General features: G+C 41.3%; 1 protein-coding gene across 4 annotated transcripts; it reads left to right on the top strand.

Annotated features, from left to right (window-relative positions):
- Nucleotides 1–3775: 3775 nt before the first annotated feature.
- On the top strand, nucleotides 3776–10102 carry LOC115178756 (GTPase IMAP family member 4). 4 transcript variants are annotated; one of them, XM_029740043.1, is made up of 5 exons: nucleotides 3776–4151; nucleotides 4623–4728; nucleotides 7047–7089; nucleotides 7197–7238; nucleotides 8075–10102. In XM_029740043.1, the coding sequence occupies exons 3-5, from the start codon at nucleotides 7068–7070 to the stop codon at nucleotides 9172–9174; spliced, it is 1164 nt and encodes a 387-aa protein (XP_029595903.1). In that variant the 5' UTR covers nucleotides 3776–4151; nucleotides 4623–4728; nucleotides 7047–7067; the 3' UTR covers nucleotides 9175–10102. The 4 variants fall into 4 exon arrangements, with proteins under 4 accessions (XP_029595903.1, XP_029595900.1, XP_029595902.1 ...); XM_029740040.1 differs by having other exon boundaries at nucleotides 8015–10102; XM_029740042.1 differs by lacking the exon at nucleotides 4623–4728 and having other exon boundaries at nucleotides 8015–10102.
- The last annotated feature ends 3890 nt before the right edge of the window (nucleotides 10103–13992 follow it).

Here is a 13992-nt window from a genome sequence, read left to right as displayed (position 1 = left end):
GGTGGTTGTTGTCCTTGGTGATCTTTTTGGCCTTCCTGTGACATCGGGTGTTGTAGGTTCACACCCATCTGAACAACATGCATCCATCCGCAGACCCACAGCAGATTGTCGATCTCTAACACCAATACTACTGGCTGTGGAGAATCCTGACCAAACGCACATCAACTCTTTGTATAATCCTAGCTCTCTTTCTTCCTTTCCTAATATCCTTTCATAAGCCCTTTTCCTAATTATTTTACCACCTCTATAAACTTGATAACGGTAGACGTATTATTAAACCGCGGTACTAAGCATGCCAGTGTTACCAGTGTCCTACTGTGGGCCAGGTTCCTGGACCCAGAACACATCTCAGGACTGAAAGACATTGTCTATAGATAATCCCAGTGGTATTCCCAGTCAGTCAGACGTAATAGCAGAAGCTGTATCAGTGGAGTAGTGGTTGTAATGCATTAGATGAAGAATAATTATAATATTACAGGTACGGTTCACTGACAAGGTGATGTCATTTCAGAGTTGGCCACCAGGAGAAAGATATGGCATCTTGTAGAGGTCAGCATGCGTCAGTGTTGTAGTGATGTCCGAGCAGAGCTTGTTCTGGTACAATAATAATAATAATAATAATAATAAACAACATCCTCTTTTTATATCTCAACAGATCTGGGGAAGAGAGATACGATGACCCATTCCCCTGACTGTAAGTATTGATTGGTCCCCTGACTGTAAGTATTGATTGGTCCCCTGACTGTAAGTATTGATTGGTCCCCTGACTGTAAGTATTGATTGGTCCCCTGACTGTAAGTATTGATTGGTCCCCTGACTGTAAGTATCGATTGGTCCCCTGACTGTAAGTATTGATTGGTCCCCTGACTGTAAGTATTGATTGGTCCCCTGACTGTAAGTATTGATTGGTCCCCTGACTGTAAGTATTGATTGGTCCCCTGACTGTAAGTATTGATTGGTCCCCTGACTGTAAGTATTGATTGGTCCCCTGACTGTAAGTATCGATTGGTCCCCTGACTGTAAGTATCGATTGGTCCCCTGACTGTAAGTATCGATTGGTCCCCTGACTGTAAGTATCGATTGGTCCCCTGACTGTAAGTATCGATTGGTCCCCTGACTGTAAGTATCGATTGGTCCCCTGACTGTAAGTATCGATTGGTCCCCTGACTGTAAGTATTGATTGGTCCCCTGACTGTAAGTATCGATTGGTCCCCTGACTGTAAGTATCGATTGGTCCCCTGACTGTAAGTATCGATTGGTCCCCTGACTGTAAGTATCGATTGGTCCCCTGACTGTAAGTATCGATTGGTCCCCTGACTGTAAGTATCGATTGGTCCCCTGACTGTAAGTATTGATTGGTCCCCTGACAGTAAGTATTGATCTGTCCCCTCTACATATATTTAGTGGTGCCCTCCTCATTTGACATCCATGTCACCAGAAAGATCTGAACCCTGGTCTCCCGCATAGAAAACCAACACCTTAACCATTAGGCCAAGAGGACATTCTGTCTCAAGCTGAGGGTGACACGTATTTTACGCCTCAGGTAGTACCTCATCAGAAGAGCTTAAGTCCGACTCACCTCCACTACATACAGGGATGATAACCAAGGAAAATACATGTATTTTATAGCTTGTTGTCTGCAACGGTCTTTTTCAGTATCTGGTCTGGGGATCATTCAGCTGGGGAAGACTGGAGCAGGGATGAGTGCAACAGGAAACACCAAAGAGGTGTTTATAGAAGAGTTATCTTCTGAGTCTGTGATTACACAATGTGAGGATGTCCAGAGGATGAAGAGTACAGCTTGGGACACTACAGAAACGGCAGCAGGAGGAGCAGCAGCAGCAGGAGGAGCAGGAGCAGGAGTAACAGAAGGTGTACTAACAGCAGTACTAGGAGGAGTAGCAGGAGGAGCAGCAGTAGGAGTAGCGGTACTAGCTTTGGGAATACCAGCAGGAATAGCAGGAGCAGGAGTAGCAGCATTTGCAGGAGTAGCATTTGCAGAGATTTTTCAAAAAACGTACACCGAAATCGACAAAAGGGAAAGCCTCGAAAGAGGTAGTACAGATCTGATTAACACTAACAATTAAACTACATGAGAGTATATCATTTCCATAATTGTGTTTGTTTCACTAGTTAAGACTAATGTAAAATGTATGTGTTCAAATTATAAAACAAACTTACATCAATATACCTTTATGGAAGGAACTTATGTACTTTTAAAAATCAGTCTATCCCTCTTATTTATTGTCATTTTTTTAATGGAACGTTTAGGGACCCCAAAAAACATATTCTTAAAGTTGCAATGTGAATAAATGTTTCTATCATGTTTGTGTAGTGAAACATGGGTAATTTCATGGTGTTTTTAAAATAACCAATGAAGGATATATCACTGATTAAATTGAATTTGTCTATTGTGCCTTGCATGCAATATAAGTATAAAATCAATATTTTATTGACATGTTGTGTACCATTAGGAAATGGGTGCGGCGTTAGATGCACCCCCTTTGCACCATGATCAAACAGGTATGAGATTCCATTACGGGTTATAGAGGAAACAAATGTGAACCTCCCATATCCCAGACTCAGACTCAACGCATAGGTTGACAGAAAAATGGACGTTGTGGGGATTGATTTAGCTCGAGTCGGTTGGATAGAAGATCCTGCAGCCACTTTGTCAATTTGAAGGCAAACTGACATAATGCTTAGATTTGTCCCCTGCAGTAATCCTAGGCTACTGCAGTGTTCCATAAAAAAAGAGCATCTGTGCCATTATTTCAACTTCTAACAATAATATTATTTTGTCATTTTGGATTATATTAATTGAGACAGTTGTATATCTTGTGTTCATGCTGTACGGCAACATCATTTTTTAAATCAAGATTACACAATCCGTGATGTCACTGCTTTGAGTTTGTGTAGGCCTACAGTATATATTGCCATGTAGTGGGCAGGTTGTGTTACTACATTTGATTCCCCTCAACTGTCATTCAGTGTGTAGAAGAGATACCCATCTGAACAACATGCATCCAGCTGCAGACCCACAGCAGATTGTCTATCACTACAACTGGCCTGTCACTGAAATCAATACTACTGGCCGTGGAGAATCCCGACCACATGCACGTCAACTCTTTGCATAATCCTAGCTCTCTTTCTTCCTTTCATAGCTCCTTTCCCTAATTATTTTACCACCTCTATAAACTTGATAACGGTAGACGTATTATTAAACCGCGGTACTAAGCATGCCAGTGTTACCAGTGTCCTACTGTGGGCCAGGTTCCTGGACCCAGAACACATCTTCTCAGGACTGAAAGACATTGTCTATAGATAATCCCAGTGGTATTCCCAGTCAGTCAGACGTAGTAGCAGAAACTGTATCAGTGGAGAAGTGGTTGTAATGCATTAGATGAAGAATAAGCTCTATAAACACCAAAGAGGTGTTTATAGAAGAGTTCTCTTCTGAGTCTGTGACTACACAATGTGAGGATGTCCAGAGGATGAAGAGTACAGCTTGGGACACTACAGAAACAGCAGGAGGTGGAGGAGTAACAGGAGGAGGAGGTGGAGGAGGTGCATCAGCAGGAGGAAAAGGTGCAGCCGCAGAAGGAGCAGGAGGATAAAGAGCTGGAGGAAGAAAAGCAGGAGTAACTGTCACATCCTGACCAGTAAAAGGGGTTGTTTTGTTATTGTAGTTGGTCAGGGCGTGGCAGGGGGGTGTCTGTTTAGTGTGTTTCGGGGTTTTTGGGTTATGTTCTTTGTTTTCTATTTCTATGTGGTTTGTCTATTTTTTTAATATCTATGTGAGTTTTGGGAACGACCTCCAATTAGAGGCAGCTGGTTGTTGTTGCTTCTAATTGGAGGCCATATTTAAGTGGGTTTATGGTTACGGAACTGTTTCCGTCGTGTTCTTGTTTTGCATTGTGTTTCAATAAAAGTTAGCTATGAGCACTCAACACGCCGCGTGGTCCCCATTAGACGACAGTCATTACAGTAACAGAAGGTGTACTAGCAGGAGTATCACTATTAGCTTTGGGAATACCAGCAGGAATAGTAGGAGTAGCAGCAGTTGCAGGAGAAGCATTTGCAGAGATTAAAAAAAGAATGTACACCGAAATCAACAAGAGCTGGGTGGAAAAGAGAGAGCCTCTAAAAAGGTAGTACAGATCTGGTTAACAACAATTAAACTACATGAGACTATATCGTTTTCAGAATTGTATGTTTATTTCTCTAGTTAAGACTAATGTATGTGTTCAAATTATAAAAACAAACAATATACCTTTATGGAAGGAACGTGTACTTTTTAAACTTAGTCTATCCTCTTTATCTTCATTTTTTTAACGGGACCCCAAAAACCGTATTGTTACAGTTACAATGTGATTGTTACTATCATGTTTGTGTTGTGAAACAGGGATCATTTCATGGTGTTTTTAAAATAAGATTACATTGCATTTGTCTATTGTGCCTTGCATGCAATATAAAATATTTTATTGTACCATTATTAAATGGGTGTGGCGTTAGATACACCATGATCAAACATGTATGAGATTCCATTACGGGTTAACGTTATACAGGAAACAAAAGTAAACCGGAAATAAATATGAACCTCCTATGTCACCTGTATTCAGACTCAATGCATAGGTTGACAGAAAATCGACTTTGTGGGGATTCATTTCGCTCCGGAGTCGGGTGGATAGAAGATCCTACAGCCACTTTGTCCAATTGAATACAGAGGTAACGTTCAGATTTGTCATCTGCTCCCGCGGTAACCTTATGCTACTGCAGCGTACCATAAAAAAGAGCATCTGTGCGCATTATTTCAATTGAACAATAATACTTTATTTTAGGATCATATTGAGACAGTTGCATATCTTGTTCATGCTGTACTGCAGCGTACAAAAATAAATCAAGATTACACAATCCGTGATGTCACTACTTTCCGTTTGAATAGGCCTACATTACATATTGCCATCTACTGGGCAGGTTGTGTTACTACATTGGATCCCCTTCATTCAGTGTGTAGAAGAGATGGGTGTGACGTGGAACACATTGTTAAAGGAACTTAATGTGGAAATCTTCTATTATAAAGCCTTCGATACAGTGGAACATGAGTTTCTATTTCTCTCCCTTGAGAAATTTGGTTTTGGGGAATTATTTTGTAGTAATATTAACTTTATATGAATGGGAACAGTTCAATTAAATTAAAGCATGGCACTTCTCCTAGATTTGAAAAGAGGAATTAGGCAAGGTTGCCCAATTTCGCCTTACCTCTTCCTGCTTGCAACCCAACTTCTTACAAGTTTTGTTAAATCCAGTAATATAAAAGGACCCTCTATTGCAGACAGAGATTATCATAAGTCAACTTGCAGATGACACAACCCTCTTTTTGAAAGATGCTGACCAGATTCCTAGAGCAGTCGATGTGATAAATATATTTTCCAAAGCATCTGGTCTTTGCCTAAAAATTAAGTGTGAATTGTTTGCTGTTAAAGACTGATACCCTCTATATGCAATATTCCAGTCAAGGAAAAAGTAACATACCTTAGGATTACCATATCTAAGGATCAACAGGAAAGATGCTCATAAAATTTTATACCAAAAAGAAATTGAACCATTGGTTGCAGAGGGATTTATCCTTGAAAGGTCGAGTATTGCTTTCTAAAGCTGAAGGTATCTCCAGACTTACTTATGCAGCCCAGTCCCTATATCTTGACAACAAAATAGGTAAAGCGGTTGACCAGGTGCTTTTCAACTACATCTGGAAAAATCATACACATTATATTAGGAAATCTGTCATTATGAACTCATATGAATATGGTGGACTCAATTTTTTAGATTTTCCTACTTTGAATACTTAAGATAAATTGGGCTAAACATTTTTTAAAGAATCCTACTTCAATTTGGAATTTCATATCTTCTCCCGTTTTGGTGGCCTCAATTTTGTTACTTTAACTGTAACATTGATAATTTTGCAGGAAATGTATCTGCTTTTCACAGACAAGTATTCTTAACGTGGTCATTATATGAACAATTATTCCCCGCATAGGTATTTCATTTGGAACAATAAGGACATTTTGTATAGAAAGTCTATTTAAGAACTGGTTCAATAATCATATCCTGCTGGTGAGTCAATTTTAATGCAGAAGGATTGTTACTTAATTATAAGGAATTTTTCTCGTTACAATATCCCTGCAACACCTAGAGTTCGCCATAGTCTTTGATGCAATTCCATCTGGAACTGTCATGTTATTTAGAGGTGTAGCCAGACCTCACCTTCTTGACCTACCTTCGCTTAATCCAGTTGACTCTCCAATAGGGAAAATATGTTTCTCCTTGCATCCTCAGAACAATAGGTCTATATGTGCTTTATTTCAAAGGGATATTGTATCCATTCCTTGTCACAAGTTACTGGAATACATTGGTCACTAATATCTGTTGGGAAAAAGTCTGGTTATTACCACACAAATACTTGCTTGTTAACAAGGTCTCTTTCAGAATGTTCCATAAGTATTACCCTGCGAATCATGACCTGAAGAAACAAAAAAGACAACCTTGATTGTACTTTGTTGAGCATCCAGAAACGGTTTCACATTTATTTTGGCATTGTCTACATGTAAAACAATTATGGAAAGATATTCAGTTATAATTATTAATATTCTTGATTACTTTTGCTTTTTATGTGAGAATGTGCTGCTCGGTTTCCTTTAACCATAAAGATAGAAACAATTTTACCTTATAAATCTAATTGTGCTAATGGCAAAATTTCATATTCATAAATGTAAATTCCCGAATAAAAAACGCTTTTGTTTTCTAGACGGAATTCGAGCAGTACATTAAGACCATTATACATTCTAATAAGAAAGCTGTTAAAACAATCAATGTGTGCATCTTTTAAGGTCTTTGTATAATCTGTCATGTTGTACCCCCAGGCATATGTTATCATTGTCTGTTTGTATACTACTTATAGGTATACTGATTTCTCTCCAATAATAAAAAAATAGAGATCTTCTATATGAATACTATAGGATGGTAAAAGACGTTTGTAATTTCAGAGCATCCACCAGGAGAAAGACATGACATCATCGTCTGGTCCAGGTAAGTCTGTCAGGGTTGTGAAGAAGTTCTACAATTTATTTTAATCTACTAGAGTATGTTGTCAGTACAATTTACTCTAACAATGTGCTTCGTTTTTATATCAACAGTGGAGAGGAAGAGGAGAGCTAGCATTTCACTACCTCTCGACAGTAAGTATTGAGTAGTGCTCTCTTTCACACTCGTCAGGTGGCAGGTATGCTAGTGGGTCAGAGCATTGGGCCAGTTACAAAAAGGTAACTGGTTCCAATCCCCATGCTGACTAGGTGAAAAATCTGTTGATGTGCCCTAGTTGCTCCAGGGTCACCAATAATAGCTGATCCCTTGCCCCCATGCTCAGGGTGAGATATGCAACAAAAACACTAAAGCCAATACACACTTATACATGTGTGAGAACAATAATAATAAGGGTGCTTACATTTATCTTAACTCCACAATCTGGCAAGTCCAGTCAGGGAAAATACATTCTTTTTATGCCTTTGTTGTGCACTGCTTATAATCAAAGGGCATTAAGTCTATTAAAGGTGCAATATGTAACTTTTTGGGAGACCACACCAAATTCACATAGAAATGAGTTATAGATCTGTCATTCTCATTGGAAGCAAGTTCAAGAAGCGGTAGATATGTTCTATTTCTAGGCTTCCCGGTCTGGAGTTTTGTTTTTGCATCTTTTACTTTGTTTCGTACACAGCAGTTTAGATGGCACAATGATTCTGGTTAATCAGCTGTTTGCTTGGGATGGAGCAAAAGTGTGACACCAATCAGGCCCTCGAGGACTGGAGTTGCCCACCCCCTGATCTACACTATACATACTTGTTTTGTCACAATCTGAAATTAGGCTGATTTTATAATTTATCAACCAGGAAATGGCAGAGCGATATCTGTATAGTGTACCTTCAAAGCCTGTCTGTAACTGTTTCTTCTATAGTGTCTGAAGAACCAAATAACTCTGATCTGAGCATTGTTCTGCTTGGTCCGGTTGGAGCAGGGAAGAGCGCAACAGGAAACACCATCCTTGGGAGAGAGGCCTTTAAAGTGGACTCATGTCCTGAGTCGGTCACCAAAGCATGTGAGAAACAGAGTAGGGAGGCAAATGGGAGGAAGATTGAAGTGTTGGACACCCCAGGACTGGGCGAGGACAGGAGAAGTGAGATAGCCAGATGCATCATGGACAAGTCAGTCCCGGGGCCCCATGTGTTCCTGCTGGTGATTCGGCTGGGGGTAAGGTTGACAGAGGACGAGAGGAACACTGTGAAGTGGATCCAGCAGAATGTCGGAGAAGATGCCCCAGACTACACCATGATATTAGTCACCTGTGCTGATTCACCCCGACTCAGAGGAAACACAGTGGATGACTACGTGAAACAGAACCAAGACCTACAGACACTAATCAACAGCTGTGGAGGTAGATATCACTCATTTAATAATGAGGATAGGGAGGACCACAGTCAGATCACAGAGCTGCTGGAGAAAATAGAAGAGATGGTGGAGGTGAATAAAGGGGGGAGCTACACCAACAAGATGGACCAGAATGCTCAGAGTGAGACCACAGCCCAGAAGATACAGAGCAGGTCTACAACTTGGGGTGCTACAGCAGCAGCTCTTCTGGCAGCAGCCATTACATTGTTAATACTCTCAGGAGTAGTGAGAGTAGCGGGACCAACAGACCCAGTGGAACCAACAGTAGCAACCGGACCAGCATTGGGAATAGCAAAACTAGCGAGATCAAGAGGAAGAGCTGGACCAGCATTGGTAGTACCAACAGAAGGAATGCGAGCAGCAGTCGGACCAGCATTGGAAGAAATAAAAGGAGTATTGGGAGTACTAGTAGGGGTAGCAGGCGTAGCATTGGTAGCACTAGCAGGGTTAGATGGACTAGCATTGGTAGCACTAGCAGGTATGGCAGGAGTAGCAGGGTCAGCAGTAGGAGTTGCAGGACTAGCATTGGGACTACCAGCAGGAGTAGTAATAATAGCAGGAACAGGAGTAGCGGGACTAGCAGGAGTAGCATTAGCCAAGAATTTCCAATGGTATCAAAATAGACAGCATAATGGACAGGAGAGGGGTGGAAAACAGAAAGCCTCCTAAAATAAGTACAGATCTGGTTAACAACAGAGATACTAGATGTTATAGTTCTGAAGTGTAAAATAGATTAAAGTCTTGGCGGGATGGCTGGGCAGTAACAGTGGGTATGTCTGCATGAACAGAAAGAGGGTAGCCTTGACCTTCTATTGAATAGATGTGTATCTTTGGTCTTCGTAGGGTTCAGACGGTGTAACTGTTAACAAAATGGAGATGTCAAGGAACAAAACAAAAACAATGTTGATGCAAAACAGAGGCACATGGTAAATAAAAGGGCAAACATACCCAAATGTAGTACTCCACATGCTAGTGTTACACAATGTTACACAAATGTAGTACTCCACATGCTAGTGTTACACAATGAGCAAATAAGAGAAGTGCACAACAATCAAACCAGACACAATATCAATCTACATAACAGTACAAACGACATACATTTGCTGCTGCTCACAGGCAATGGCACCGTTGAGAGAGAACTAATGACTGCAGGTCATTTAAAGGGCTAGCCCCACCCCTTTCAGGTGGTGATCTAGTTGATTAGTTGTGTGTGTCGACCAATGAGGAGCAGGCTCCCTCATTGAGGAGGAGTTTTGTACAAATACTTGTTTCTCTTGGAAGAAACATTTAAATGCTTTAAAAAAAAAATGTGTTGAAACCATGATAATATGGTCATATCCCGTTGAGTATTGTTGGTCTATTGCCCTTTCATTTTGTTATGTTAATCTTTTTTTATGAGATGCTTAGGGATCAAACTAAATGTGTTCTTAGTTTCAATGTATTTAATATTACTATCATGTCTGTGTAGTGAAACATGGGTCATTTCATGGTGCTTTTTTATGGTGTTTTTAAAATAACCAATGAAAAATATTTAACCGATTCTATTCTGTACCTTGCATGCATGTCAGAAAATAAAACACCAACTATTTGATTGAGATTTTGTATGCCGTTTTGTTAAACCAAAGCAGTTATTGTAAGGAGAATTTGATTTATTTATGTACTGCTGTCTGGTGTCTAAAGATGGCGCCAACATAGAGGGCCGCCTCACTTCCAGTCCTTAGGAAACTTTGCAGTATTTTTTTAATGTATTATTTCTTACATTGTTAGCCCAGAAAATGTTATGTGTTATTACATACAGCTGGGAATAACTATTTTTCACAAGCATTTCTCTACACTCGCAATAACATCTGCTAAACACGTGTATGTGACCAATAAAATTTGATTTGGTCATGTAATATTTTTGTGATTATGAGTCGACCATTTATCCAGGACGGCTTTTACAAATCTGTCCAAAATGAGAAAACGCAAAGTAAGAAAACATAAGATGCTGAAATTGTAGTACAAGTATGTGCGTCTGATCAAAATGATAGAAGTAACATTGAGTTATTTGTTACTATGAATATATATTGCTGTATTCTTTTTTTCTCAAATTATTTGAAAATGTTTTCAACAATTTTTCAAACGAGCATCGGCTGTTCCGGACGACTGTGTGATCACACTCTCCGCAGCCGATGTGAGTAAGACCTTTAAACAGGTCAACATTCACAAGGCCGCAGGGCCAGAGGGATTACCAGGACGTGTACTCCGAGCATACACTAACCAACTGGCAAGTGTCTTCACTTACATTTTCAACCTCTCCCTGTCTGAGTCTGTAATACCAACATGTTTCAAGCAGACCACCATAGTCCCTGTGCCCAAGAACACTAAGTTAACCTGCCTAAATGACTACCGACTAGTAGCACTCACATCTGTAGCCATGAAGTGCTTTGAAAGGCTGGTCATGGCTCACATCAACACCATTATTCCAGAAACCCTAGACCCACTCCAATTTGCATACCGCCCCAACAGATCCACAGATGATGCAGTCTCTATTGCACTCCACACTGCCCTTTCCCACCTGGACAAAAGGAACAACTATGTGAGAATTCTATTAATTGACTACAGCTCAGCATTCAACACCATAGTGCCCTCAAAGCTCATCACTAAGCTAAGGACCCTGGGACTAAACACCTCCCTCTGCAACTGGATCCTGGACTTCCTGACGGGCCGCCCCCAGGTGGTAAGGGTAGGTAACAACACATCTGCCACGCTGATCCTCAACACGGGGGCCCCTCAGGGGTGCGTGCTCAGTCCCCTCCTGTACTCCTTGTTCACTCATGACTACGGCCAGGCATGACTCCAACACCATCATTAAGTTTGCCGATGACAAACAGTGGTAGGCCTGATCAACGACAACGACGAGACAGCCTATAGGGAGGAGGTCAGAGATCTGGCCGTGTGGTGCCAGGACAACAACCTCTCCCTCAATGTGATAAAGACAAAGGAGATGATTGTGGACTACAGGAAAAGGAGGACCGAGCTCGCCCCCATTCTCATCGACGGGGCTGTAGTGGTGCAGGTTGAGAGCTTCAAGTTCCTTGGTGTCCACATCACCAACAAACTAACATGGTCCAAGCACACCAAAATCTATTCCTCCTCAGGAGACTGAAAATATTTGGCATGGGTCCTCAGATCTTCAAAAGGTTCTACAGCTGCACCATCAAGAGCATCCTGACTGGTTGCATCACTGCCTGGCATGGCAACTGCTCGGCCTCCGACTGCATGGCGCTACAGAGTAGTGCGTACGGCCTAGTACATCAACGTAATAGTCCGGTGGCCATTTGATTAATTGTTCAGTAGTCTTATCGCTTGGGGGTAGAAGCTGTTAAGGAGCCTTTTGGTCCTAGACTTGACGCTCCGGTACCGGTTGTCATGCGGTAGCAGAGAAAACATGTATTGGGTGGCAGGAGTCTATGACAATTTCATGGGCTTTCCTCTGACACTGCCTATTATATAGGTCCTGGATGGCAGGAAGCTTGGCCCCAGTGATGTACTAGGCCGTACACACTACCCTCTGTAGCGCCTTACAGTCAGATGCCGAGCAGTTGCCATACCAGGCTGTATACTGTATTTCATATGTTGGTAACCATTTTCTAAAAGCACTGAGGCACAAGAGGCAGTGATGTATCATGAATACAGCACTGCCTCGTGTGCCTTATTGCTTTTATACCAACATATTAAAATAACAATGAATTACATATTTTCATTAAAACGTTATTTGATACTTCAATTCATACAATTTCATTATTCCACAAGGAGATACACCGCATTCAGAAACTATTCAGACCCCTTCACTTTTCCACATTTTGTTACATTACAGCCTTATTCTAAAATGAATTAAATCGTTTTTTTCCCCACATCAATTTACACACAATACCGCATAATGTACAGCACTTTGTGTCATCTGATGATGTAAAAAGGGCTTTATAAAACAGCAGGTCCGGGACATGGTAGCACGTCTGGTGAACAGGTCAGGGTTCCATTGCCACAGGTTGAACAGTTGAAACTGGAGCAGCAGCACAGCCAGGTGGACTGGGGACAGCAAGGAGTCATCATGCGAGGTAGTCCTGAGGCATGGTCCTCGGGCTCAGGTCCTCCGGGAGGGGAGAGTATTAGAGGGAGCATACTTAAATTCACACAGGAAACCTGATAAGACAGGAGAAATACACCAGATATAACAGACTGACCCTAGCCCCGAGGCACATAGACTATTGCAGCATAGATACTGGAGGCTGAGACAGGAGGGGGGTCAGGGGACACTGTGGCCCACAGGGCCAACCAGGCAGGATATAACTCCACCCACTTTGCCAAAGCACAGCCCCTACACCACCAGAGGGAAATCAACTGACCACCAACTTACTACTCTGAGACAAGGCTGAGTATAGCCCAGGAAGATCTCCTCCACCGCACGAGGCAGAGGGGGCGCAAAACCGTACAAAGCTGGCCATTCTAAAGGGAAACATAGTTTCTGAGGTTGGGCAGGGAGACAGTGAGGCTTATAACCCTGCTATGTAAGGGATAATCAATGAGGGGCTATGCGTTCTATGGAAAATAATGAACGACGTGGAAGGTGCGGTCTGAATTCTGATTGGCTGAAAGCCATGGTATATTTACATTTAAGTCATTTAGCAGACGCTCTTTTCCAGAGCGACTTACAAATTGGTGCATTCACCTTATGATATCCAGTGGACCAACACTTTACAATAGTACATCTATATCTTTTTTTTGGGGGGGGGGTTAGAAGGATTACTATATCCTATCCCAGGTATTCCTATCCCAGGTATTCCGTATATCAGACCGTATACCATGGGTATGATAAAACATTTATTTTTACTGCTCTAATTACGTAGCTAACCAGTTTATAATAGCAATAAGGCTCCGCTGGGGTTTGTGATATATTGCCAATATACCATGACTAAGGGCTGTGTCCATGCACTCCGCGTTCCTAAATACAACCCTAAGTCGTGGTATATTGGCCATACACCACACCTCCTCTTATTGCTTAAATAAAGCACGCTCTACAATGCCCTTCAAGCCAATCAGAAAGTAGTATTCAACAATGTCATTGTATAAACCAAAATAAATGCTAGGCTATAAGCAAGGGGGAATATATGTGCGAGATGAGATAAATACAAGAGATGATTCGGACAGCAACATGAACATCATGAAATTCTTATGATGGCACAGAGATAATTCATATGAAACTGTCAGCAGGCATAGGCGCTAGACCACTGCTCGTCCAATTAGGATCCAGGATACAAACAATCAATTTATAATTTTTAAGTTAAATGTCATATAGACTATGGTTGTTAAAATAATGAAGGATAGTTACCTGTAGCCTGCTCTATTTTATCTGTCTATTGTGCCTAGGATGCAAGTAAAAAACAAACAAATACGTATTTATTGTTATGTACATGTTGTGTGCTCTCTGACTGTTTCATTCACTGC

The sequence above is a fragment of the Salmo trutta genome, chromosome 38 (assembly GCF_901001165.1).
Source record: "Salmo trutta chromosome 38, fSalTru1.1, whole genome shotgun sequence".
Lineage (NCBI taxonomy): Eukaryota > Metazoa > Chordata > Actinopteri > Salmoniformes > Salmonidae > Salmo > Salmo trutta.
This window is presented reverse-complemented; position numbering and strand designations above follow the sequence as displayed.

What these genes read in the sequence shown, in the direction of transcription:
- LOC115178756 (XM_029740042.1), top strand. Translation starts at nt 7,068, where the DNA reads ATGACATCATCGTCTGGTCCAG. An exon ending in GACATCATCGTCTGGTCCAG is followed by an intron (nt 7,090 to 7,196) that starts GTAAGTCTGTCA and finishes TTATATCAACAG; the next exon opens with TGGAGAGGAAGAGGAGAGCT. An exon ending in CATTTCACTACCTCTCGACA is followed by an intron (nt 7,239 to 8,014) that starts GTAAGTATTGAG and finishes TTTCTTCTATAG; the next exon opens with TGTCTGAAGAACCAAATAAC.